The 26,465-nt window shown below is 42.3% G+C and overlaps 1 protein-coding gene across 3 annotated transcripts in view; it reads right to left on the bottom strand.

Moving 5' to 3' along the window:
• The window catches only part of CPZ (carboxypeptidase Z), a 65,765-nt gene extending 60,178 nt beyond the window's left edge, over nt 1-5,587 (bottom strand). Inside the window, exon 1 of one of the 3 annotated variants that reach the window (XM_073342631.1) lies at nt 5,344-5,587. In XM_073342631.1, coding sequence (XP_073198732.1) covers nt 5,344-5,569 — 226 coding nt within the window. In that variant the 5' untranslated portion in view covers nt 5,570-5,587. The remainder of the gene's footprint in view (nt 1-5,343) is intronic. The other 2 variants (XM_073342632.1, XM_073342630.1) reach the window with 2 other exon arrangements.
• Between the last annotated feature and the right edge of the window lie 20,878 nt (nt 5,588-26,465).

Genomic DNA, 26,465 nt, shown 5'->3' with positions numbered 1-26,465 from the left:
GTGCTGAGGTCTTGGAGGAGCAGGCTATGACATAGTCACATTCCATAAGGGTGCAGAAGCTGTAGCCATGGCCATCCTGCCCACAGCTGAAGCAGATTTGAGCTCCTTCCTGTCCCTCAGGTTGTACCAGTACCCCTCTGGTCAGTATTGGTCATCAGCAAGGAAGCAGATTCTGCAGCTCCTGTCTGCTCCCCTTCTCTCACCGGCCCCTTTAATCCCCACCCAATTTACCCTTTGGGGACCATTGCCCCCAAAGGAGGAGTAGTCTCCAGTGGGGGGGGGTGGCTGTCCCAACCCACAGAACAGCCTTCCCATGACCCTCTCAAATCCCTGCATTGTCTCCTCTTTCATGACACCAACACCTTGCAGGGGGAAGCCAATGGACCCACTTCTCCTGATTCAGGTCAGACAGGTGACCCACAGTCTAGTTCAGCCTCCAAAGAGTTCTCAACCAAACGCACTGCGGTCTCCAGTTTGGCTGCCCCATGCCAGTAAATCCACTCCTGGGGTCCTAGTAAGCACAACATGACAGAACTACTTGAGTGCCACCAGCTCGATGATTTCCCTGGGGAACTCAGATTCTGGCCTGAGCCACCAGCAGCCAAAGTCTAGGAGGCATTGTGCAGCAGCCCAGGGGTGAGAGCCCAGGGTGAAGGCTTCAGCCTGGAACCGTGGGTAGTACCTCTCCACAATGAGACCCAGCTGGTCCAAAATAGCAGCCTAAGGGCTCTATAATCCCTGACCATAGTGCAGTCTTAGGCCCTGAGCCTCCTGTCAGATAGGGGGCCAACTGGAGGGACAATTGCCCCTGGGGCCACTGGTGTGCCAGGGCCAGCCACTAAAATATCTCCAAGTACCGTTCCCGATCATCTTCCGGCCCCATCTTGGTCAGGGCCCCTTCCCCTCTCACGTCTCTACGGACTATGCATCTACCTCTACTCCTTGGACTCCAAGGGATCCCTGGTTCACAAGACAGAGAATGATCTGCTGCAGTTGGTCCATAAATCGCTGGAACTGGAGTTGCTGCTTCTGCTTCACATGCCATTGGAGATGGGATTCCTTTTCCATTTTGGCAGCACTGGTGTTCAGTTTCAAGCCAGATCAGCTGCCCACATTCTCTACCATATGTGATCTGGTGTCATGTTTTCCCAGCCCAAATAAACAGTCAGATGGCCAGTCAATCAGTCCCGGTCCCTTCTCCTCAGCGACCCATTTATGGGAACTCATAAAAAGTTCAAATCAACACAATAGTAGCAAACCAAGACAACAGCCACACTCAACGTTCAGCAGTCCCTCCAGCTCTAAAAACCTGTGGGCACGGGTGCAGCTCACACCCAGCTATTTTCCCCGCTTGCTGTCTCCAAGGCAGCCCTTTATATTTCATATGTTTCCTCTAATAGGTCAGGGTTAACTGGCTGCTGCCCAAAACCTATAGGATCTGGGCTAACAAGTGCCCTTGTACCGGGTCACAATGCATAATTCAAAAATGCATGACCCAACGTTGTATAAACATTCAGAGGAAAACGTTGTCACCGGGCTGAAGTCATGCTTGAAAAATTTCATCAGAAAAGGATCTGTTCAGAAATTAAGATTTCACCATAAGGGAACTTCCCCATATAGTTTGTAGTTTCTAGTCCTACTTTCTTGTGAAATATAAACCAGAATATATTACTATTTATATTATTGAATCTATACCATACATTATATGGGATGTCTACTGTGGCTGGGTTAATACTGATGGGGAACTATTGGGCCAAATTCTCCTCCTAGTTATAGTGGTATAAATCCAGCATAACTCAAATGAATCAATGAAAAACCTCCAAATTTGAACATGTGTAACCAAGACCAGAATTTGGCCCATTAACTTAGGTATGTCTAAGTTCATAACTTTAGTGTTAGTTTTGCATTAGCGTTTGTTTTGGCATGATTTCATCTGAGTGTGTGTATGTGTGTAGATATAGACATCAAGGGAAAAGTAGTTTTAGAAATATCTAAGGCAGATAAATCAATATTCACGTGTACTATAGTACATTCAGTCACACACAGAGATAGGGCCTTTTCCAAAGACTATGGAAGGCAATGATTTTCATGGGCTTTTGATTAGGTCCATAGAGAAATACATGTTTTGAAAACATTTTTATAGAGATAAAATATTATTCCAAAAACATTTGGTTTTACTGGCCTTCTCTGGCCTGCAAAGGGTCATCGGGTGTGGGTGAGAGTGTTTTTGATCTCAGGGGCAAAGTCAAATTGGCCATGGCTGTCCAAGTTTATTATTTAACTATAAGCTTTCTGGAGTGTGACGGGCACAGGCAATCACGCTATGCTTAGCCCAGCTGGACAAGGTTATCTGTAGGATGTGTCTGGCATATTGTTAATAGGGAGATACCTGAATATGGATTTGTGGGGGAGGTTTTCATTGAAAGTTAGTGGGATCTGGATGCCTAAATGTCCTTTATACCTTTGGAAATCTCCTGCTTAGGGGCCTAACAACTTTAGGTATTTTATATCACAAATTGTGGTAACAATATCTAACACAATTCTGCCCTTTAACCACTAGGTGGCACTAGAGACAGCTGCGAAGATAGCAGTTACATTTTCTTCAAATAGAAAAGGAGGACTTGTGGCACCTTAGAGACTAACCAATTTATCTGAGCATAAGCTTCCGTGAGCTACAGCTCTGTCCGATGAAGTGAGCTGTAGCTCACGAAAGCTTATGCTCAGATAAATTGGTTAGTCTCTAAGGTGCCACAAGTACTCCCTTTCTTTTTGCGAATATAGACTAACACGGCTGTTACTCTGAAACCTTTCTTCAAATAGACATACACAAAGACTCCTTCCTATCCACCTAAATATTGTATATATTCTCAGCACTAGCCCTAGGTATTTGGATGAGCAAAGTGATTTGCTATAGGCAAATTGCAAAATGTATGCCCCTCACAGCTCACCTGCACTCATAAATAAACATTTAGGATGGGATTTTCAGAAGTGTTCAGCATTGCCCTAACTCTGTTCCCATGGAAGGAGCTGTTAAAGCTCCCATTTACTTCATTGGGAGCAGAGTTAGGACAATGCTGAGAACTTTTGAGTACCCCATTCTTAGTAAACCTATTATCTTCATTAATTTGCTCCCTAAAGCTTTATTGCTTACAGTGTCTCAATAGCAGAGCTGGCCCAATCTAAGAGGAAATCGTCCACTTTTAGTATTTTCAGCCATGTGATTGCAGACTGCCTCTGTTTCGTTTTTATTTTTCCTGACACTAATGACAAAGTGATGTATTCCAGTTCCCAGTGAAATATACCATTTCACTGGCATTAGGGCATTATCCATGACCCTCTGGGAAACAGGCTGTGTGCCAGAATGGAATCCCATCCTCTCAACTCCCTGTCTTGTTCTTGGTCCGGATTATAATAATAATACTCTTATATAGATCTGTATCATTATCCCCAATTTACAGATGGGGAAATGGAGGCACAGGGAGGCAAAGTGACTTGCTCAAAGTCACACATAAGACCAGGGGCAGAGCCAGGGATGGAACCCAGATCTCTGGAATTCCAGGATAATGCTCCTCTCCTTTGCCAGTGGCAGATGCAACTCCCTCACACTCACTTCCATGGGGAACTGAAACCATCTTACTTTGGACCCACTGGCCAGTTCCTTTTCTGTTTCTAACACCCATCTGCATTGCCCTACTCAGGGCTGGTGTATAGCCTAGATCTCCACATGCAGGGTGTGCACTATCTGTGAGCCTGACTAAAACTACCTTTCCTTTCTACTCAGAAAGGTGGCAATTCTGTTGCAGTGAAGGCATTTTGCAAGCCTGTGCTGCCAGTTGAATTTTATCTTTATGTATTGTGCTTGCCCATGGTGAAGTCAATGGCAAAACTCCAAGTGACTTTGTAGGATCTGATTATGCTCCAATTAAAGAAACTGTGTACTGTACCCTATATAGTCTCTTCCCATAACTAGCTCTGAATATTCTGTGGTACTTATCTTTGAGCAACATGATACAAAAATAAACCCCTTCAGTCTATGGTAGACCTCACGTTGAAGTTTGTGAAAGCTGCACTGACAGATTGTATGCACCATTGCCCAAGAATTGTAGTCTGCCATTTCAGCCTCAAAATAGAGTCTATGGATTATATTTAAAAACTGAAATTATAGCTGAACTTCTGTGGGTAACATTTAGGTCAATTTCAGGTTAACTTCCTTCCTCCCCTGACAAATTCCCAGTTATAAAACAAAATATAATGTCTTTTATAAACCATTTTAAATTGGAATCTACTGGACATAATTTCCTCTCCCTTACCTTTGGCTTTTCTTTGGTGTAACTCTTGGTTCCACTAGAATTACCTTGTATTTATGCCCATGTACATAAAATCAGAATTAAGCTAATTTAAAAAAACAAAACAAAAAATGTTGTATACATTTTTTTAAAGGCTACTAAAGTTTTTCAGCAATGGTTAGTTTTAAGTGTAACTTTAGTTACTGAAATAAAAGATTTCAATTCATTTTAACCAAGTGCTCCTATATAAATCTAGCCTTTATTCCAGTGTGTGTAAAAGTGTCTATCAAATCAATCTATCCAAACTTTGTATGGGTTATAACATGCTAAAATCTACAGCTATCCAGCACACTAAGCTCCTAATGAAATTCATTTGGACTAAATAAAAGTTCCTTTGGACTTAATAAGTAACCAAAAAGTAAATGTGAGAAGAAGATTTTCATAAGCACAAAAACACACACCAGGTCGAAAGTTCATCTTCAGCAATCTGAGGCTCACTTTCTGAGAAAGAAAGGCCAGAAAGAGGGAGAATCTTCTGTGTTCCCCAAAGCAGGAGTTAGAGGATCCTATATAGGGTGGCCAGACGTCCTGATATTATCAGGACTATCCCAATATTGGGAGCTTTATCTTATATAAGCAACTGTACCCCCCTCCTGAAAAAAAAAGGGATCCCAATTTTTCACATTTGCTATCTGGTCAGCCTAGTCCCATAGACTGTAATTTTGTAAGTACTTCAACAAAGAGACACAGCCACACATCTCTACAAAATGCTGATGGGGAAACATTTTACATCCACCCCCATCAGAGATTTGTTCCTCTACCACAAAGCAACACAGTTGGCTTCCTTCTCATTCATGCTTAGACCATAAACACGTTACTAGCATTGCAAGTCTGTGTGTCCTTCCGAAGAGCAATCCGATCCCCCCATCTGGAGGGGGGCCGAGAACATTGTTCATTTCTCCCTCCCTCAGCCTGAAGTTTGCTCCCTTTCTGTTTTCCTCCAGAGGCAGAGCTGGGGGAAAGGAATGAAGGGGCGCTTGTTAGTTTTTAGCCTTACCTAAGGTTTCCTGGCCTGGTTCACAGCGTGGGGCAGGCTCAGTGACCCTCACCAGGGCACCAAGAAACAGCAGGAGCCTCAGAAGCATGCTGGAGCGCCTCGGTGTGCGGTCAGAATAGTGATGTGGCACTGGCTGCTGGAGGAGTTTCTCCACTTTGAGCCTCCGCGCCGCGCGCTCTCCCTCTCTCGCCAAGCTGCAATGGAAATTAGTGCAATGCAAGTGCATGCCCACCTCTTACAGGATATACGGTCCAGGAATCATATTACAGTTGGCCTTAGTGTTTTGAAAGCCAAGGGTTTTAAGACCGAAGGCGGGAGAAGCCCCTCTCCCCTGGTAGGCTGGCGTTGGGTTTTGTTAAAAGCTTCAGGGGGGTCCCCACAAGAACCCAGCCGCCTGCTCCTGGAGTCCCTGGCCCCTCCCGCGTGTTTGCTCTTTGTACAGCCGAGACCCCCAGGGAACTGAGAACTTCCTTCAAGTGTGTGTGACATTAGAACTTGCTGAAACTGACTGACTGTAGCTGCCTGGGAAGGCACCAGTTAAAACAGAGAGGAAACACAGTCGGCTCCTGTCCTGTAACTATCTCCCCACAAATGATACTTCACGTGCTAGACTCATGACACATTTAAAGCAGAATGCACATTAAACAATGCAGAGCCTTGATGTGGTTACCTATGAGAACGGCCAAAGTGGATCAGACCAATGGTCCATCTAGCCCAATATCTAGGGTGACCATATTTCCCCAAAAGGAAAAAAGGACACCACCTGGGGCTAGCCCAAGGGCCCCCTTCGCCCCAGTGCGGAACTAGCCTGAACCCTGCATCACCCCTGCACAGGGCTGGCATCAGTCCCTGGCCTGAGCACCCCTGCCCCCATGCAGGGCTGGCCTGAGATGCCCCCCCCCCCACACACACACACACGTGGGGCTGGCATCTCCCCCCGCCTACCACTCAAGTTCCTCTGCACCCTGCTGGGGTGCTTTTTTGGCAAAACTGGGCATTTGTGCTGTTTGCTCTTGCCAGTTGATGATCAGTTAGCAAGAGCAAATGGGACAAATGCCCGGCTTCGCCAAAGCTGTTGAGACGGCCCGGACAGGGCTTTGAAAAAGGACTGTCCTGGCCAAAATAGGACCCATGGTCACCCTACCAGTATCCTGTCTTCCAACAGCGGCTAGTGCCAGATGCTTCAGAGACAATGAACAGAACAGGGCAATTATAAAGTGATCCATCCCCTGTGACTTAGTCCTAGGTGCTGGAAATCAGAAGTTTAGGGACACCCAGAGCAGACAGTTGTGTCTGTGGCTACCTTGCCTAATAGGCTTTGATAGACCTATCCTCAATGAATTTATCTAATTCTTTTTTGAGCCCACCTATAATTTTGGCCTTCACAACATCCCCTGACAATGAGTTCCACATGTTGACTGTGTGTTGTCTGAAGAAGTGCTTCTTTATATTTGTTTTAAACCCGATCCTTATTAATTTCATTGAGTGACCCCTGGTTCTTGTGTTATACAAAGGGGTAAAAAACACTTTCTTATTCACTTTCTCCATGCCATTTCTTCAATGCAGCTAGCATGCAAAGCTATAAAATAGTGACCTACTTCCCTCTACTCACATCCCTCATGCATATACTGTTTTGCTTAATATATAGGCCACTTTACATTTTTTTAAAAGGTCAATGGATGTTTAATAGGAATATTTCATGTCTATTTTTTCCAGAAGCTAAAATGTACCTTATGTATTTACACTGACCATGAATAAACATAAGCTGGGAACTAGAAGAAGGTTTCTAACTATCAGTGGAGTGAGGTTATGGCACAGCCTTCCCATAGCAGGAGTGGAGGAGTGGAATTTGATAAATTTATGAACAGGATTATATGATGGGGTTGCCTATGATAGCAAGGGACTGGACTCAATGACCCAGGAAGGCCCTTCCTGGCCTATGTCCCTATGTTCCCATCTTAAAAAGTTTACATTAGAAAAATACATAGGGCCATATTCTCAGCTCGTGAAAAGTAGTGTAATGTCATTAAAGTGGAATGGACCACTTCCAATTTATAACAGCCAATAGCTCAAATGTAAGTTATGGGTTTGATGGAGAAAGTATTGGATGAAGGTCTGTTCAGTTAAGTTAGATAGGCTATATGGGCTAAAGGGTTAACATAACAAAGTCACTGTTCAACGTTAAACAGTGTTAAACAAGGTCCTGGGTCTGGTATACAGAGACCTCATGTTTAATTCCATGGCAAATACACCATTAAAAATCCTTTTAACCTTTTATCACAGATGCAAAAAAGAAAGAAAAACAATGAAAGGGTTTGAAATATAAAGTGTTCAGTAAGGCTTTCATTTTAACAACATTTCCTGTTCCCTTTCCCTTAGCTGGAGAGAGTTTTAGCAGGAACAATCTGGTCTCAGAGATGGTTTTACAGATGGTAATAACTGTCCTTTTGGGTAAAAGAGAAGAAATGAGTTGAGATGGGCTGGAGTTGTTGTTGCTGCTGTTTTTAAAGTATGACCCTATTTCATCCCAGGTGTGTTTAGGATTCAGCCAGAGCCAGTAGGGGTGGCGATGTTGTCTGGGGCCCTCTCTCTGGCCCAGTCTGGTCAGGATATCCCTCAGGCTTAGGACAAAGAAATTCCAGAGTCCCAGGAGCCAGTGGGGGTGGCATTCATGATGGTGAAGCTCGTTCTGGTAGCCTTTGTCTGTTCTTCCAATTGTTCTCAAAGTCTCTTTCCTTAAGGACCCACCAGGAGATTGGTGGGTGGAATAGCCCATTCCCTGGTTATTTAGCCCACCATTTAGGTCTAATATTCAACACACCAATTTTGGTTCATTAATTTCCAGTTCCACATCTTCTGTTTTTACCAAGCATGATTTTAACACAGTCCTTTAGTTATATCAGCAGGCCTTTTTGTTTAGACTAATTCACTTTTTCTGTCTGCTTTACATACCTTTTCCCATTAACATTTATTGTTCTATGTTATTGTGACATTTTATGAACTTTTACATACTTTTTACAGTTGATCTTACAGTTAGGGTTAATTTGTCAGCCCAATTATCAAAACAGTTCTATGGCCTGTTTTCTGCAGATCAGCCTAGCTGATCATAATGGTCCCTTCTGGCCTTAGAAGCTAATAATGTATAACTTCTAAAACAGTGGTTCTCAACCAGGAGTATGCATACCCCTAGGGGTACACAGAGGTCTTCCAGTGGGTACATCAACTCATTTAGATATTTGCCTAGTTTTACAACAGGCTACATAAAAAGCACTAGCAAAGTCAGTACAAACTAAAATTTCATACAATGACTTGTTTATAGTGCTCTCTATATTATACACTGAAATATAAGTACAATATTTATATTCCAATTGATTTATTTTATAATTATATAGTAAAAATGAGAAAGTAAGCAATTTTTCAGTTAGAGTGTGCTGTGACACTTTTGCATTTTTATGTCTGACTTTGTAAGCAAGTGGATTTTAAGTGGGGATACGCAAGACAAATCAGCCTCCTGAAAGGGGGTCCAGTAGCCTGGAAAGATTGAGAACACTGTTCTAAAATAACTTCCCCGATGCTGTAATAAAAGGAAGACAAGCTAATCATCTGCTCAAAATTAAATGATACATTCATCTGCATCTTTCTGAGTGAACCCTTGGACATTTAGTTGGGGATTGGTCCTGCTTTGAGCAGGGGGTTGGACTAGATGACCTCCTGAGGTCCCTTCCAACCCTGATATTCTATGATTCTATGATTTGAGGCAGTATAAAAATGGTTAGTTACAGTCAGTTATATGATATGGATAGTTACAGTCAGTTATATGACTGACTAATTAATTATGGGTAGGTAGTTGCAGTTAGAACGTACATCCAAACTTAAAATAAAAGAAACTAAAACAACATTGGACTAATGATTTTGTGAGCACCCTGATCATGTTATTCACATGTGGCATCCTATTCCCTCCCTTTTTTTCTTTCAGCTTGTAACGTCTATGGGGCAAGGACTGTAACTTCCTAAATGTCTCTACAGTGACTGAGATGCCGTGTAGCTGTAGTTGCATTGGAGCCAGGATATTAGAGAGAAAAGGTAGATGAAGTGATATCTGACCTATAAGTCCTCATCCTCAAAGGGAACCTGCACAACACTTTCAAAAGATGAGCCTAGGCACTTCAATTCATAACTTTGCTAGACACTAAAAATCATAGAATGAACAGAGATACTGGATTTATGGCTTATTACAGCGATCTGTAACCCATTCACCCCCTCTTTTTGTCCTATGACTGCAGAGAGGTTAATGGATAAACATTATGGGGCAGATTCTCTCTCCTGCTCTGGACCCTCTGTGCCACGCTGGTGATGCAAGAGCCTTGAAGAGGCCATATCTAGCCAGATGAGAATTCCCCAGGTGTATGGGAGATCTCTGGTGATGTAAAGCTTCTTCCCCTCTCCTTGCCCAGTGTAGGAGACGGTGGGGGAGGGAGGGGTTTTGTAATAACTGGGGCCTCGTAGGGCTACCCCAAATGTGAGCTCAACTGTTGGAAAGTGGAGAAAAGTTTATAAAATGTTCCAGTCATCTATAAAAAAATGTTGATGGGAAAAGGGAGGCAAAAGGTTGTGTTAATCCAAACAAAAAGTCTCGTGATATAACTTAAGGACTGTACTAAGGTCATGTCTGGTAAACAAGAGGTGTGGGACTCGACCCCATGCTCTGAGTGTCCCTAGCCTCTGCTTGCCAGAAGCTGGGAATGGGTGACAGAGGATGGATCACTTGACGATTACCTGTTCTGTTCATTCCCTCTGGGGCACCTGGCATTGGCCACGGTTGGCAGACAGGATACTGAGCTAGATGGACCATTGGTCTGACCCAGTATGGCCGTTCTTATGTTCTTAAATCAATGGACAAAAATTGGTGTGTCAGAAATTAAACCTATTTGCTCAGCAAAATGAGACCATGGGCTATTCCAACCATCACTCCCTTTTGAGATCCTAAAAAAAACTTCAGAGGAGGTGAACCAAATTAACTGGCTGGTGGAGACAGATGGTCTGGGAAGGAGCAAGCATTACCATAATGGCTGCTATTCCCACCATCTTCTGGGTCCCAGAGATCCACCTTGGTATCATTGGGCCTTTGTTGACCTGATCCTGACCGGACTGGGCCAGAGAAAAGGACCCAGACAACATCATCATCTCCATTGGTTTCTGCTAAATCCCAAATGCCATGTGGCTGTCACACACCCCTGTATATGGCCTTTTCCTTCCCCACTTTATTTCTTCCCTCTTCTTTCCCTCTCCTTTTGTCTTCTGTCTAATAAGAGCCTGTCTTAGCCAGCCAGGTCTGTATATTTTGCTACTGCTGTGAGCCTGTGACAAATAAGGCAATTAAAAGCAATGCCCTAAACAGCCTTACGCAAGTATGACTTCTCCAGGTTTCAAAGTGGCTAAGACCATATGCTATGTCAATGTTTTTCCAGCAGTGAGGTTGAAAGTGAGAGTCAGCACTGGAGATGCAATCTTGTGTTTCTCTCTTCGTTATTCTTCTCTTTTTTCCTGTTGTGTGTGTTTGTCTTGTTTTGTCTTATTAAAAGTGGACTGGACTTCAACAACAGCAATAACAACAGCTCCAGTCCATCTCAGCTTACTTTTCCTCTTTCCCCCCCCAAACAATCGTGTTTTCCTTATAGAAACTCTTTACAGCTAAAGGGAAAGGGAAACAAAATTGTATTGTTAAAACAAAAGCCTTTACTTAATACTTCTTATTTCGAGTACTTTAACTGTTTTTCCTTCTTTTTTGTATCTTTAATAAAAGGTTTAAATGATGTTTAATTATGTGTTTGCCATGGCACTAAGCAGGACAAGGTCTCTGTACTTGAAACCCTGAGTCATGTTTAACTGTTTAGTGTTGTATAGTGACAGGGTTACATTAACACTTTTGAATCTTGAATTTTGATCATAGAAATGATCACAACAGGGGCATGGGAGGGGTGTGGCCAGAGCGTGCTGCACACCAGCTATTGCTCTAGCATATGGTCTGTTGGGGACAATAACCTGCCTGCAGAGTTTAGAATAGCTCTGCAGTGCTGAGTGGATCCTGGCCTAACAGAGAATCAAACCCTCTAATCATAGTAGACTGACTCACACTGATGACTATCAAATATAATTGTAAGTAAAATATTGCACTGTACGGTAATGTAATCAAAGGGTAACTACCCCCTCCCACAGAGAAGCCCACAGGACAGGAAAATATCAATAGCATCTGCAGAAGCATTTGATTCCTCTTGGAATTTGGAATGGGTGAGGCAACCACGTGGCTTCTGGGGATCAGCAGAATAGGAACCTCTTTTGCTCCCCAGGTGCGCAGAGGCAGGAGACATTTGCATGAGCACCTCCTGCCTCCATGCTGCTCCACTACTTCACTCTAGATCTGAAGAATGCAAGATCCATGCTGGGTTCCAAGATGCTATGGTGAAGTGCACCATAGACATGTGTGATAATTACAACAAAGGTCATAAGCAATTTATTAAAAAAAAATTCTAGGGAGACGCATTCCATTTGTATGGCTCTTTTCTGATCATATCTGTGTGTGTGTATTAACAAAAAGAGCTCCTCTCTAGTCTCAGTGGTGGTAACCTCCTTGAAACTGTTGGGGTTGCTCAGATTTTATTTGATGGTTGAATTTGGCTCAAATTATCTCTAGAACTATTGATTTTTTCCATGAAATCTCTTAATTTCCACCAGTTAAAAGGGCAAAATCTACAACCTTATTCACCTCGAGTGGCACTTGATCACATGATTAGAAGGGTTCATTTCTATGCTATTCAGGGGTGAGGAAGGGTTGCAGAACTGATCCCTAAATGTTTGGCTCCTAAAAGCTTTCCCATGTCCCACTGCTTTTTCCTACAGTGCCCTCTGATGTCCTTCCCATTGTCTCCCATTCCTATGCCTGGACGACATTTCTTCCCTGGATTCCTTTTTCCTCTCCACTATACAATTTTTCAGGTTCTCTACACTTATTTACATACCACAGATCCTGTAATTTACATTTTCGGCAGCTAAGTAGATCAGCAAACAGAAGCTCAGTTTATTAGGTTCTGCCAAATCATTCTGTAAACCACAGTATCCAGCTTTCAACAGCTGCATTAGCTCAGCTATTTGTTTTTATAACAACTTGACCCTAATGTCAAATACTAATAAAATAAAGTAACGATTGCCTGTCATTCTGGGAATACTTATTCAGATTATTTTAGAAATAACCACAGCTATCAATTATTTCTCTGAAGGAAGTATTCTGGGGAGCCATAACATTAGATTGGCTTTCTTTCTGAAAAAGATTTTATGCATTTAGAATTGTATTGTATGTTATATACAATTCATTTGCCTGTCCCAACAGACAAGCTGTCATGTGCAGTGAATGAGATCCTATTTAGCAGTATCAAACAGAAGACAATAAAGGGCCAACTCCTCAGCTGACTTCAACAGAGCTCTCCCAGTTTACACCAGCTGAGGATCTGGGCCCCAGTGTCTTAAGAGAAATGCTGTACCTGGTTTGACTGTCTTTGCCTTGTGAGGATCTGACACTCAGAAAGTTAGAGAGCCAGCATTCTGTATTACAGCAGCACTTAGAGACCGCAACTGAGACCATGTTGCCATCATACTAAGCACTATACTACACATGTACCCCTCTGGTCTGGTCTGCCCTTGAAGGTACAGGTAAGTAGAAAACAGTATAACCCAAGTATTGCACTCCCCACAGTGTGGGTGAGTCCTAAGGTATAAGGAGGGGATTCAGTTGTCAGAATTAAACTCTAAAAATCTCTAAATAAATAAATAAATACAATAAATACCCACTTTTCCCCAAAGAGACTGGATTGTAGGAATGTACATTTAAGACTGAGAGATTCGATTGAAGATACTCCCAGGAACAGTTATATTAATGTCTGTTGGATTTTGTCAGTTTGCAGGAAGCTCCTACAGTTGTATTGCTATTTCCTCAGCATTGAAAAGTGGGCAAGAAAACAAATTAGCCCAAGCAAAACTCTGTTATCCTCTCCGCCCCCCACCTCCACCATAAATACAGGTGTCTCCCTTCCTCAAGTCCAGGCACCCCTCACCTACTGCACAGCTCTGAATGGACTCTCTATCTCTCTGTGTCTCTCACACCACCTGTGTCACTCTCATTCATTACACACGCACATACACATTCTGGATTTTCTTATGTGTGGATGCATGCTCGCACCTCAACTATCACACACAAACATACATACTCCCCACATCACAAAAGCACACTTCCCATAAGTTTCTCACACACTCTCCAGCCCCACACTACACCACCTCACCTTTCACTCACTGCCTTGACTCACTCTGATTTACCCCATTCATTCCCGCACATTAGTCAGAGGTACACAAGAATGATCACACTGGATCAGACCAAAGGTCCATCTAGTCCATATCCTGTCTCAAACAGTGGCCAGTGCTGGATGCTTCAGAGGAAGATGCAAGAAACCCACAATAGGCAGAAATGGGATAATCGGCTCCCATGGAGATCTCATCTTAATCCATAATACTGAGAGACTGTCTTAAACCCTGGTGCATGAGATTTAATATCCCTTCCAAATTTTTCATAGCACTAACCAGTATAACTTGGACTATTCTTGTTACCTTACAAATGACCAGTCCCTCTGTGAATCTTGCTAAATTCTTGGCCTCAACAACCACCTGTGGCAATGAGTTCCCCAGTCTATGCAGTCATAACCATACAGCTAAGGGTAACCTAGAATTCCTCCTTATCTGTAAGGGGTTAAGAAGCTCAAATAAACTGGTTGGCACCTGACCAAAAGGACCAATGGGGAAAGAAGATACTTTCAAATCTTGGGTGGGGGTGGGAGAAGGCTTTGTTGTGTGTGTTCTCTTGGGAAGCAGAGAAGCATCAGGTCAAAAAACTCCTTCTCCTATAAACCATCCTAAAAGTCTTTCATATTACAAAAATTGTAAGTAAAAGGCAGGCAAGGCATGTTAGATTATCTTTTGTTTTGCTTGTGAATTTATCCTTTGCTGGAGGGAGGTTTATTCCTGTTTTTTGTAACTTTGAAACTAAGCCTAGGGGAAGTTCTGCTGTATTTTTGAATCTTCTGTTACCCTGTAAAGTTATTTTCCATCCTGATTTTACAGAGGTGATTTTTACCTTTTTTTTTAAATAAAATCCTTCTTTTAAGAACCTGACTGATTTCTCTATAGTCCTAAGACCCAGGGGTTTGGGTCTGTGATCACTTTGTAACCAATTGGTTAGGATATTATTCTCAAGCCTCCCCAAGAAAGGGGGTATAAGGGTTTGGGGGGATATTTTGGAGGAATAGGAACTCCAAGTGGTCCTTTCCCTGATTCTTTGTTAAATCACTTGGTGGTGGCAGCGTACCCTCCAAGGGCAAAGAATTTGTGCCTTGGGGAAGTTTTAACCTGAGCTGGTAGAAGTAAGCTTAGGGGGTATTTTATGTGGGTCTCCACATCTGTACCCTAGAGTTCAGAGTGAGGAGGGAATCCTGACATATGCATTGTGTAGAAGTATTTCCTTATATCAATTTTTAATTTGCCACCTTTTACCTTGTTCTTTTTTTGGGAGACATGGAGAGCACAAGCTCCCAATGTCCCTTCTCTAGGCCATTCATTATTTTATATACTTTTATCAGGATGCCTCTTATTTGTCTCCTTTCTAAGGTAAACAATCCTAGTCTTTACATCCGAGTCCCAATATCTTTCTATAGGATTGTTTTTTTCATTCCCCTACCATTCTTGTTGGGTCCTGCTCCATATCTAGGGCTCCTATGTGCAACAGAAATGGAAATTGTCATCCTCATCATCTGAGATGGGTGGCCTGGAATCATTACCAGTCTAGTCACTTACTCCTCCAATCATCCAGTATTTATCCTAATCTAATAAGCCATTATTTATTATCCATATGTGACACTGTATGATTGAAAAATGACCAGTTATGTCATTAATATTGCCATTGTTATACAATCGCAACAAATCTTGTACAAAGTATGTCATGTCATGTAAGGTATCAATGGAAAAGTTCCCTCTTTCCTGCTCTGATTTCTGGACTATGGACTTACACTAACAGGAACATTACAACCAATGGACTGAGGACCTTCCAATCTTTTAGAAGTTATCAGAGACTTTACAAGCCAGGAGTCTGTAACATCATTGCTACAAACTTGCTCCAAGAACTTTGCAATGATTATATGTATGTGATTTCTTTGACTGTTTCAAAATCTCTCCTTATTCTTTTCTCTTACAAGTAAACCTTTAGATATTAGATATTAAAGGATTGGCATCAGCATGATTATTGGCTAAGATCTGGGTTATATATTGACCTGAGTATATGGCTAATCTTTTGAGATCTGAAGAACCCTTTGTTTGATTAAATTGATTTTAAGTAGCCACCGATCATAAAGTCTAGTGTCTGGGTGGTGAAACAAGGGCTGGGAAGCCTAAGGAGACTGATGTTTGGACTTCTTGTTAACCAGTGTGGTCAGACAGAAGTTTACTTTTGTTTCTGGCTTGGTATATCTAATAATAGAATAACCACCAGTTTGGGGTGAGTCTGCCCTATTTCTCAGCGGTTTGTCCCAAATCTGGTATCCTCAGCTGTGACCCACTGAAGCATGGTGACATTTGGTGTAATTGGCAGGATCCATAGAACCAAATCAATTAAGCTTTGGGTCAGAACCCCATGCTAATCAGACACTCGCAATTTGATATTGAGAGATTTGGTGATTGAAGAGGACTGACAATGAGTGAATCACAATCATATGTGGATTGTGACTCAAAGAAGTTTAAATAATTATGTAAAGAACGAAAAATAACCCTTAAAGGAGATAGCTCAGATCAGGTAATGAGAGATTTGCTTATGGACAATGACCAGGGAGCAGGGGTTCTGCCCTCACCTGCCCCAGTTGCAGCTGCTGAAGCAGAAGCAGTGAGAATGCTATTAGTGAAAAACAAGCTATAGTTTGAACATGAACAAAAAGTGGCAGATCTTTGATTGTAGGAAAAGCAAAAGATAGCTGATATGGACAAAGAAGCAAGCCCTGATTTAGGGGGTGACCCTAAACTGAACCTCACTTGCTAACCAGAGGGTAAGGATGCCAAATCCCAGTGAAGGGGATAGTTGTTGGGGGCGAGGGGGAGAGGTGTTCTTATCTGGTAGCACAGACTTTGCCCAAGGACTCCTTGATGCTATTTGATTGGCATCTTTCCAGAAGTTAACAATAGAGCTGATTGGACTCAGTTGAAAGTCCACGTTTCCGGTTGGTGATTCCCAGAGATGACATCACTGCTGAGCCTTAGGCCTTGTTCGGGGACAGTGAAAGACAGCATAGAGACTGTACTAGCCGTGAGGTTCCCCACAACTTGCTGAAATCACTGAGAGCTGGGTTAAATGGTAGAACCTCAGAAAGTGCTGTTGTGGGCGGAGCAAGCAGCAGTGGCTAGTGGCAGCAGAGGGACAGTGGCCAGCAGTGGCAGGGAAGCAATGGCAGCAGTAGTCAGCAGCTGCAGAGGGACAGCAGCCAGTGAGCCAGTTGCAGAGGCAGCAACAGAGACCTGGCTTGATCCCAGAGGGGGAGGTGAACTCCCATGAGCTCTCTTCCTGACCTCTGGGTCTTCACTAACCAAGGACCACCAACTGTGAGTGGGGTGCTGCAAGAGAGAGGGGAGTGATGTCTTAAAGGAGCATTCATTCGTTGGACTGAGGCAAAGGACAATGCCCAGTACAGGCTGGGGTTGGGTTTGCTTATGGTCACATGCTTTGGTAAGTGGTTGTGGTGTTTTCCCAAATTAATGCCAGGTTCCCCTTCCCTCCTAATAAAAGTTCTCTTTTGTTATACACAGACTCAGTGCTTGAGCGAGGGGACATATTGCCTTCTAGACACACCCAGAGGTGGTGTTAAGTTTTCCCCCATTATTAGCTGGTGGTTTTGTATTGTTAAGAGGAACCTCTGGCCATTGAACCCAGCCATGTTGCTGCCGACTCCACCTGGCAGAAGGATTATACATGCACACAAGCGTTTGCAGGTTTGGGACCTAAAAGTGTTTGCACTCAAAGCAATGGTGTCCATTCGCCCCTCTGGCTACTGTTAAACCTTCCAGGCAGGGGAATTCATTGATACCTGGCTCTGGCTTCAGTTTAATTGTATTATCAACGCATTTCCCAGCAGTAGACAAGAGAATTGTAAATAAAAAGATTGGATTGGCTCTGGTTGGATGCAGCAGAATAACTTGCAGCAAGGGCTGACTTGAGCAGAGCCACTTGCAGGTTATTGCAGACATGCCAGGAGACAGTGTTACTAATGCTTATTACTGACCTATGTCACCTATGCCAAATCCATTCCTTTCCCTCTGACCAGAGCCAATGCGCTATGACCATAATTAAACACCAACTGAAAACCACATTAGGATTCCTCTGCTGCTCCACACTTCACAACACTGCAGCCACAAAAGGGCTTGATTCGTATTTACCCGAAGGCAGTCTCCTTAATTCTAATTTAGTCTCACTTTAAGGCCTCTTTAGACTGCCAGAAAGACATTGTATAAATACTCAGCTAGAGTACTGTGTCCCATTCTGGGAGCCACACTGTATGAAAGATGTGGAGCAACTGGAGAGAGTCCAGAGGAGAGCAACAAAAATGATAAAAGGTTTAGAAAACCTGACCTATGAGGAAAGGTTAAAAAGACTGGGCAGATTTAGTCTTGAGAAAAGAAGACTTGATATCAGTCTTCAACTATGTTAAGGTCTGTTATAAAGACAACTGTGATCCATTGTTCTCCATGTCCACTGAAGGTTGGACAAGAAGTAATGGGTTTAATCTCACCAAGGAAGATTTAGGTTATGTATCAGGAAACACTTTCTAACTAGAAGGGTAGTTAAGCACTAGAATAGGCTTCCAAGGGAAGTTGTGGAATCCCCATGACTGGAGGATTTTACAAACAGGTTGAAGAAATACCTGTCAGATTTACTTGGTTCTGCCTCAACATTTGGGACTGGATTAGATGGCCTCAAGGTCCCTTCTAGCCCTACATTTCTGTGATTCTACAAGAATCAGGCCCAGAATATTTTCCCCTATATGACTGTCTGCAAAACCTGTATAGGCCACTTGTGCTCAAAAAATCACACTTGTGAACATTAAGGGAGCCAAAGCCAAAGCCAAAGCAGCCTAGATTAGTGTTTCCTCAATTGTGGTTTATGGACTACAAGTGGTTTATGGACTACAAGTGGTCTGAGCAGGACTGGCTAGACACGTGGCCCTGGCTCCCCTCTCTGCTTCCAGCTGCTAAATTGTGTTAAAAGCAGCTAACAACCCATGAAAGACTTGCCCATTTAATTAGTATTTCAATTTATTATTTAACATGATTAAGGACACAAGAATCTGGATCTGATTAATCTACAGCACCAAAACAAGCAGAAGATATTAGAATTTAGACCGGCCAAAGGACTAGAGAAAAATCCTGCACTTGCCAAGAGAGAGGCAGTGGGTGTTTTGATCAGTTCCCCTCCGTCCTCACACATCTCTGCCTTTTATGACAATTTTCACAATATTTAGCATATTACATAGCATAGCAAATATTTATTTGGAATTTTTCTGCAAATATGGCCCTGAGCAACGTTTATCTCAACATTCTGTTTATCCTCCTTTATGATCCATGCCACTGTATCAGTCTTAGCAGTTAATGCATACGAGTATCTGTAGCAGAGGAAGAAATTGAAATTTAATTTATGGATTAAAATAGGACGGTATTAGAAAAAGAGGGTGGAAGAATATGCTTTTCCTAAATTGCACCCTAGGATTTTTACCTCTAATGGATCATGGGCAAAATCATCTACTCATCTCAATTATGACTCTGAATCTCTGTCAACTAGTAATTATTTTTATCATTATCAACCTGAGCCCATATTTGAATCAGTTCACTAATGGCAAAAGGATAAGTGTACTGTCAGAAATTCTCAGAGCAATTTAAAAATTAGATTTTCTGCAGTGAGTTTAAAATATGGCTTTAACCATTTAATTATTTTACTGGTTTTTTCCCCTATTTCTCTTTCCCTGAATTTTCTCATATATTAGAAAGGAAACCAAAATAAAATAATAATGATGGGCACAGTTTATGCTAGGATCAGAAAACTTTTGACTCTTTCTGGATAAATGTAATAACAAAAAATAAATTTACCAAAATAAATAAAATAAAATAAAATAAAAATAAAATAAGCACTTAAAAGAACTCCAACTCATTTAAATTCAATAAAAACACCTACAGTGATAATTATATTTTATTTTGCATTCTCTTCCCAGCTGGTCACAGGTTAACAAAATCAATGACCCTCAAAATAAGGTCCTTATACCCATTCCAGGTGGTCCACAGAGCTGATTCTGTTATAGTGCTGAAGCATGCTATTAAAACTGAAAACTGTCTTATCATCTTAGAAAGATTCAACTGTGCATATGTCAGTCTACGGGTATGCAGTACCATGGGTGCCAGCCACAGTTCCCTTGTACTTTCTGCTTATTTTGGCTGATGCATAAGAAGTGAAGTCTCTTAAAAGGTCTTTTTCTTTGTCGGGTGCAAGTTCTCTGTGATGAAAATTCAACTGCAATCAAATTTATGGATGACACCAAAACTGGAAAAGGAACAAACACAAGAGGATAGAACCATGCTGCAAAGTGATTCAGGATGGGCTTTAAATGACAGTGAAGAGATATTAGGTATTAATAAATATAAAGCTGTTAAGGTTTCTTCACCACTCTGAACTCTAGGGCACAAATGTGGGGACCTGCATGGAAGACCCCCGAAGCTTATTCATACCAGCTTAGGTTAAAAACTTCCTCAAGGTACAAACTTTGCCTTCTCCTTGAACAGTATGCTGCCACCACCGAGCGTTTTAAACAAAGAATGGGGAAAGAGCTCACTTGGAGACGTCTTCCCCCAAAATATCCCCTCAAGCCCTACACCCGCTTTTCCTGGGGAAGGGTTGATAAAAATCCTCACCAATTGGTACAGGTGAACACAGACCCAAACTCTTGGATCTTAAGAACAATGAAAAATCAATCAGGTTCTTAAAAGAAGAATTTTAATTAAAAAAAAGGTAAAAGAATCACCTCTGTAAAATCAGGATGGTAAATACCTTACAGGGTAATCCGATTCAAAACATAGAGAATACCTCTAGGCAAAACCTTAAGTTACAAAAAGACACAAAAACAGCACATTCCCTCCAGCACAGCTTATTTTACCAGCCATTAAACAAAAGAAAATCTAAAGCATTTTCTAGCTAGATTACTTACTAACTTAACAGGAGTTGGAAGGCTTGCAGCCTTGATCTGTTCCTGGAAAAAGCATCACACAGACAGACAGACCCATTTGTTCCCCCCCACCTCCAGATTTGAAAGTATCTTGTCCCCTCATTGGTCATTTTGGGTCAGGTGCCAGAAAGGTTACCTTCGCTTCTTAACACTTTACAGATGAAAGGGTTTTGCCTCTGGCCAGGAGGGATTTTATAGCACCGTATACAGAAAGGTGGTTACCCTTCCCTTTATATTTATGACAAAAGCCTTATGCCCAGAGAGACGAAATAAGCAGCAGAGATACAAAATGGGAGGACATCAGTGTGACCTTAAGAGCAGCCCAATGCCAGTTGGCACACTGATGTCATAATATATACCGAAAAGGTGATATTGGAAAACTAATAACCTACTGATCATTCATATTCTTGCATGATGTCTGTACAGTAACCCCACAGAGGACTTGATAGACATGTGCTGGAAACGTGTTCTTAAAATATATTTGCCAAGCAGTGCCTAAGCCACGTTGTTGCAGACCAAGGAATGTGGTTCTTCTTTCCTGAATGTGTCTCCAATGTAAATTAGGCAAGGTGTGACAAAAGACAAAGGAAAGCACATTTATATGCAAGGTGAACAAAGCCATCAGGAAAGTAATTAGGAAGGATGACTACTCAACAATCTGTATGGGGGATGGAGACTGCACTGCCCCAGTAGGCATTCCTGCCCCTTGGAACAGGGTCAGTGGTCTTTGGGAGGACATAAGGAGAGAGAAATTGGCATTTTTACATCCATCACTTGAGGGAGTAAAGAGGCCAGAGCTCTTGAAATTACAGAACATTGGCTCTTCCAAACAAAGGAGCTGAAGTCTCTGGGAACTGAGTTTAGATGAGAAATCTTCTTAGGCTGAAATTAAGTTTTAGTTTTAGAAATGTATTTTTACTCTTGTTTATATGTAACCTTTCTATCTTAATTCCTTATGCATGATATCACTTAAATCAATGCCTTTTTGATTAATACTTGCTTTACTTTTAATACAACTTTTAACGTAAATCAACACAGTTCTGTGATTGAAAGAAGAGGTGTTAGTCAAACCCCACTTAAATTAATGAGATGCAGTTTACTGTCTCTTTAAAGGTGCAGCAAACTGAATAACTTCTGTGAGTGTTGCAGGAGAAGGCAGGACACTATACCACTGACAGTTTGGGGGAAATTTGGGATTGGGGAGAGTGTTGGAGTCATGCTGCAAAAAGTTACTGGGTAATGGAGCTTCATGCGTGTTCACTGGCTTTGGTACTCAGGCTATGAGAGACAGTAGCATAGTATTTAAGGCATCCATAGGTAAGGCATCCATAGGCATCCATTTAAGGCATGGCCGGTGGTGATACAACCCCTTACTGGTCTGGGTTTCAAGCAGCTGAGCAACATGTGTTATTATGTGCATTATAGTAATACTTTGAGGCTGCAACTCAGGGCAGGGCCCCATTCTGCTAGGCATTGTACCCATAGCATGAAACAGTCCCTGCCCTGGGCAGCTTACAATTTAATGCGGGGGGGAGATGAAGGGTGGGAGAAAGAAATCAATATTATTTACTGATGGGGAACTGAGGTCCAGCGAGAGAGAGAGAGTGATTTGCACAAGGTCACATTAAAAGTCTGTGGCAGAGCTGGAAATTCAACCCAGAACTTCCAAGTCCCAGTCCAGCATTTCAACTGCAAAGCCAAGCTGCCTCTCAAAGGCACCAAAGGGCATTTATTTTTACCTAGTCCCCTTAATGTTGCTGCATTGCTTTTTAAATGCCTAGTGGGCTTGCATGAACATTGTTAAGGGAAGTTGTGGACATCCAGTTTGGCTTGTTAGGAAAGATGAGGTCCATGAGTGACGAATCTCTAGCTCCCTTAAAATGTGACTGAAAATTTGAATATATCTGAACACCACAGAACTAAACAAGGGGAAATAAGTATGCTGAAAAGATTTGTGCTGAGAATCAAAGGTCTTTCTCTTCTCCTGATCACAGATGGAATATTAAAAATTAATATAAGCTCTACCAGAAAAGAACTTAAAAGTCCTATTTTGAGGCTCAGTTCAATTACTCTCTTTCTCAGCGCAGAAAGCTTTATAGTCAAAAGGTGTAAGAATGTTCTCCAGGGCTAACTTGGGATAGTGCTGTGACACTGGCAAACCAGGTGCCAGCTTATGCCAGGGCCCTTAGTTTTCAGCTGAACACTGCCAATACCTAGCTGGAACCAGTCTGGCTCACCTGTGTGTTAGTACTGTTAAAATAAGTATTAGAATTATTTAAAAAAGAGCTCAGTGTTTAGACTTTATGGAATGCTTGTAAGTTGCTGCATGCATTAATCTCACTTATAATATCTAAATCCCATGTTATAAGGTAATATTTAAGTGTTTGCTCTATAATTGCAAATCACCAGTCAGGAAAGAAGCATTAACAAGTGTGAAATACTAGTTTGCCACAGGAAGTGTTATCTCCTGTCTAACAAAAGGAGGCCCATCAACACCAGACAAAGCATTGTGGAACATCAGAGGACAAAAAGACTTTGTTGATTGTTTCCCCTTCCATTCCGCCCCTGTGAAGAGGACACATGCAACTGAATTCCTCCCAAAAGCTGAAGTTGCAACTTGAAGCATAATGGGGAAGAAATAAAAGGCCATAACAAGAAGAAACTGTATCTTTTATGCTTCTTGGACTCTGAGGAGCGAGGATTACTAAGCATATGCAAAAGATCCCCAGTACTTAGCCTCAGTAAAGGACACGCACAACTTGCTTATTATAGAAGTTTCTATTACCTTTTGAAACTTAAAACTGCAACTCATTTGTGTTTATATGTTTACCTGCTTTAACCTTGTAAATAACTCTCATTTCTTTTTCCTAGTTAATAAATCTTTTGATAGTTTATTATAGGATTGGCTACCAGCATTGTCTTTGGTGTCAGAGCTAATGTGCAATTGACCTGGGGTAAGTGACCGGTCCTTTGGGATTGGATACTGAATACTGCTGTGATGTTTGGTGTAGGGGACCATCAATCACAAAGGTAGGCTTACCTATCCTAATCAGTGAGAGCTTTTTGATTGGCCTCAATAGGCTTTAGGCCAAACCTATATATAGCAGCTCTTCCCTCCAAAGAAATCATGTGTACAATGAGCTCTAGATGCAGTGATTTTGGTCTGAGTATTAGCAGGAAGCTCATTAGGTCCTGCACCTGAAAAGAGAAAAAACATATTGGTTGTAACACTATCCAGTGGACTCAATGGCTCCTGTTATGCAGTTCAGCCTAGAAAACAAAGTTCAGACTTATCAGCACCACTGTGCATCCCTCCCTTATTCCCATCTTGCCACTAAAACATTGAAAGCACAGGTATTTCAGTACCAGAAATGTCAACAAATTGAAAGGAAATTTGTAGAGGAGCAACAAAAATTGTGAAAGGGCTTGAAGGACTGATTCATCAGGAAGTAGTATATGAACGTCAGTATATATGTTTTCCTTGGCCAAATGATGATTAAGGGCAGATGCAAGAACCATTTACAAGTATTTTGTACAAAATGGAGGAAGTAATGAATTGTTAAGGGTGGCCCAAGTGAGTGTTAGTGGGACCCGGATTAAAATGAATGAAAAGAAAATGAAACTGAATAGCAGGATACTTTTCAGAGGAAAATAGGATCTGCAATATCAGCACTGATCTTCGGCTAAAGCTTCCTCTTAGTTACATGTGTACATCTCCCACAGGCCAATCAAGCCAATTCTCCTGCTTCTGGCAGTGGTCAGTATTTTGAGCCCAATCCTCAGCAGGTGTAAGTCATTTACATCAATGGAGCTACACCAGTTTGTACCATCTGAGGATCTGGCCCTTGCTGATAGTGTTTGGAAGAAGATGAGCTATTACAAATAATGTCCTTACACAATTCAATTTGATAGAAGCTTTTCCTAATTAAAGATTGCAGAAAAAGGACCATAATGGGCACAACTACAACTGTCATCAGTAATCTTAGCATGATCCAGCCCTTTTTAATATCTAGCCATACTATTTAACTCCAGGACCTACCATGCCAACAGCTTCTACAGGATGACGGTACGCTGTTGCTTGTTCTAAATTTCCCAGCCATTAGTTTCCGTGGGTTATCCATTGTTGTTCTTTCCATAGGGGAAGGGGAAGAAAGAGGAAGACTTATTCTTCTAAATGCCTCACTGTGCCCTTCAGAATTCTAATGACTTCAGTCAGGTCCTACCAAGGAGCGGGACAAATCACTGCTTCCCAGCACACCTCTGGAGCACTGTTCACATCCTGAGAGGAGAGGACACCACAATGCCTCCTGGAGAATAGCTGCAGAGCTGCTCTGAGGCTGAGCCTCAAGGTGGTGACCCAGGCTCCAGTGGCCCTGCTGCTATATATTGCTGCTGGGTCACAAGGGAGTAGTGATCCCTCCAGTGTCCCTCTGTGGAGAGCAGAGTCTCCCGGCTGAGTAACTCCCTCTCTCAGTGTCGGACCCATATGCTACCTCTCGAGTGGTGGTGTCAGCCCAAGTCATTCCCTTCTATGGGGAGTCAAAATGTCTGCATGTCAAAAGGTTCTCCCTCCACCCCAATGTAATTTCCATCACCCCCAGGGCATTCAGCTGAGAGTAGGGGAACCCAAATACAAATCCCTGCTCTGCATCAGCAGAGGGGAGAGTTGACCACAGGTCTCCTGTATCTTGGGTGAGTTCCCAAACCACTGGACTAAAGGTTACAAGGGACTTCTCCTCCCTTGCCCATGTCATTTTGCGTGGAGTTGGGAGTACTCTGAGTACACCTACCAGATTGGTCCTGCAGGAGAGATAGGTTAGGCAATGGTTTGAGGATCCTCCTGGGGCTTAGGTGTGAGATAAGCTCCAGCCTCAGGACTGAGGCAGTAGCATGGGTGCCCAGAGGCAGAAATTTAGGCATCTCAAGGACTTTAACATCAAAAACTTATGTGCAAAGGGCTTCAGTACTTCCAGGGTTAGGCAGCAGCTGATCAGGGCGGTGAGGATCTCAGTGGCACTTAACTTTTGGAATTAGGCACCTAAAGTGAGAGTCAGGTGCTACGTCCTTTGGTGGATCTGGGCCCCAATCACTTTGGATCTGCTCCTGCTCCCCTTTAAGTCAATGTCAAAACTCCTATTGATTTGAATGACACAGGATGAGTCCTTCCAACTCAGTTTCCTATTGCTGTACCAGTTTTTAAGCCAGGTCAAGATTTTGCCTCTTACTTTTTAGTTATTTGTGATTAGGGTGTGGGGAAGGGTCTTTGTCAATGCAGCTAGACAGATGCTGCACAGGGTTTAAACGTTGCAAGAAGAGGCTTTCTGGCTGTATTTAATAATACTTACCACGTATTCAAGTGCTCTTCATCTCTGGCTCTCCAGATGCTTTATAAAGGTGAGTAAACAATATTATGCCCATTTTACAGGTGAGGAAACTGAGGCACAGTGCAGATAAGTCAAAGAAATACAGTGTCAATGATGGATCCAGAAATAAGGCCCAGGTTTCATAAAGCCAAATCCAATGCCCTCTTCAGAGCATCAAACTTACTCCTATAATGGTTTTTATATTTTAAAATAACATGCAGTATAATCCAAAATCACAGATTATACTTTCCCTTGCAGATCACAAAAATCACAATCAAACAATAAACACAATTCAAGATCCTGTTTACCAGTATTTACAGGCAAACTAGGTACCTTTCAGAGTGCACTAGCATAGTCTACATGGGCAGTTAGAGTGCAACACGTTAGCATGCTTTACAAATCACACCACTCAAACACG

The sequence above is a fragment of the Lepidochelys kempii genome, chromosome 4 (assembly GCF_965140265.1).
Source record: "Lepidochelys kempii isolate rLepKem1 chromosome 4, rLepKem1.hap2, whole genome shotgun sequence".
In the NCBI taxonomy this organism is placed as follows: Eukaryota; Metazoa; Chordata; order Testudines; family Cheloniidae; genus Lepidochelys; species Lepidochelys kempii.
The sequence above is the reverse complement of the archived record's forward strand: the minus strand, read 5'-3'. Positions and strand labels throughout refer to the sequence as shown.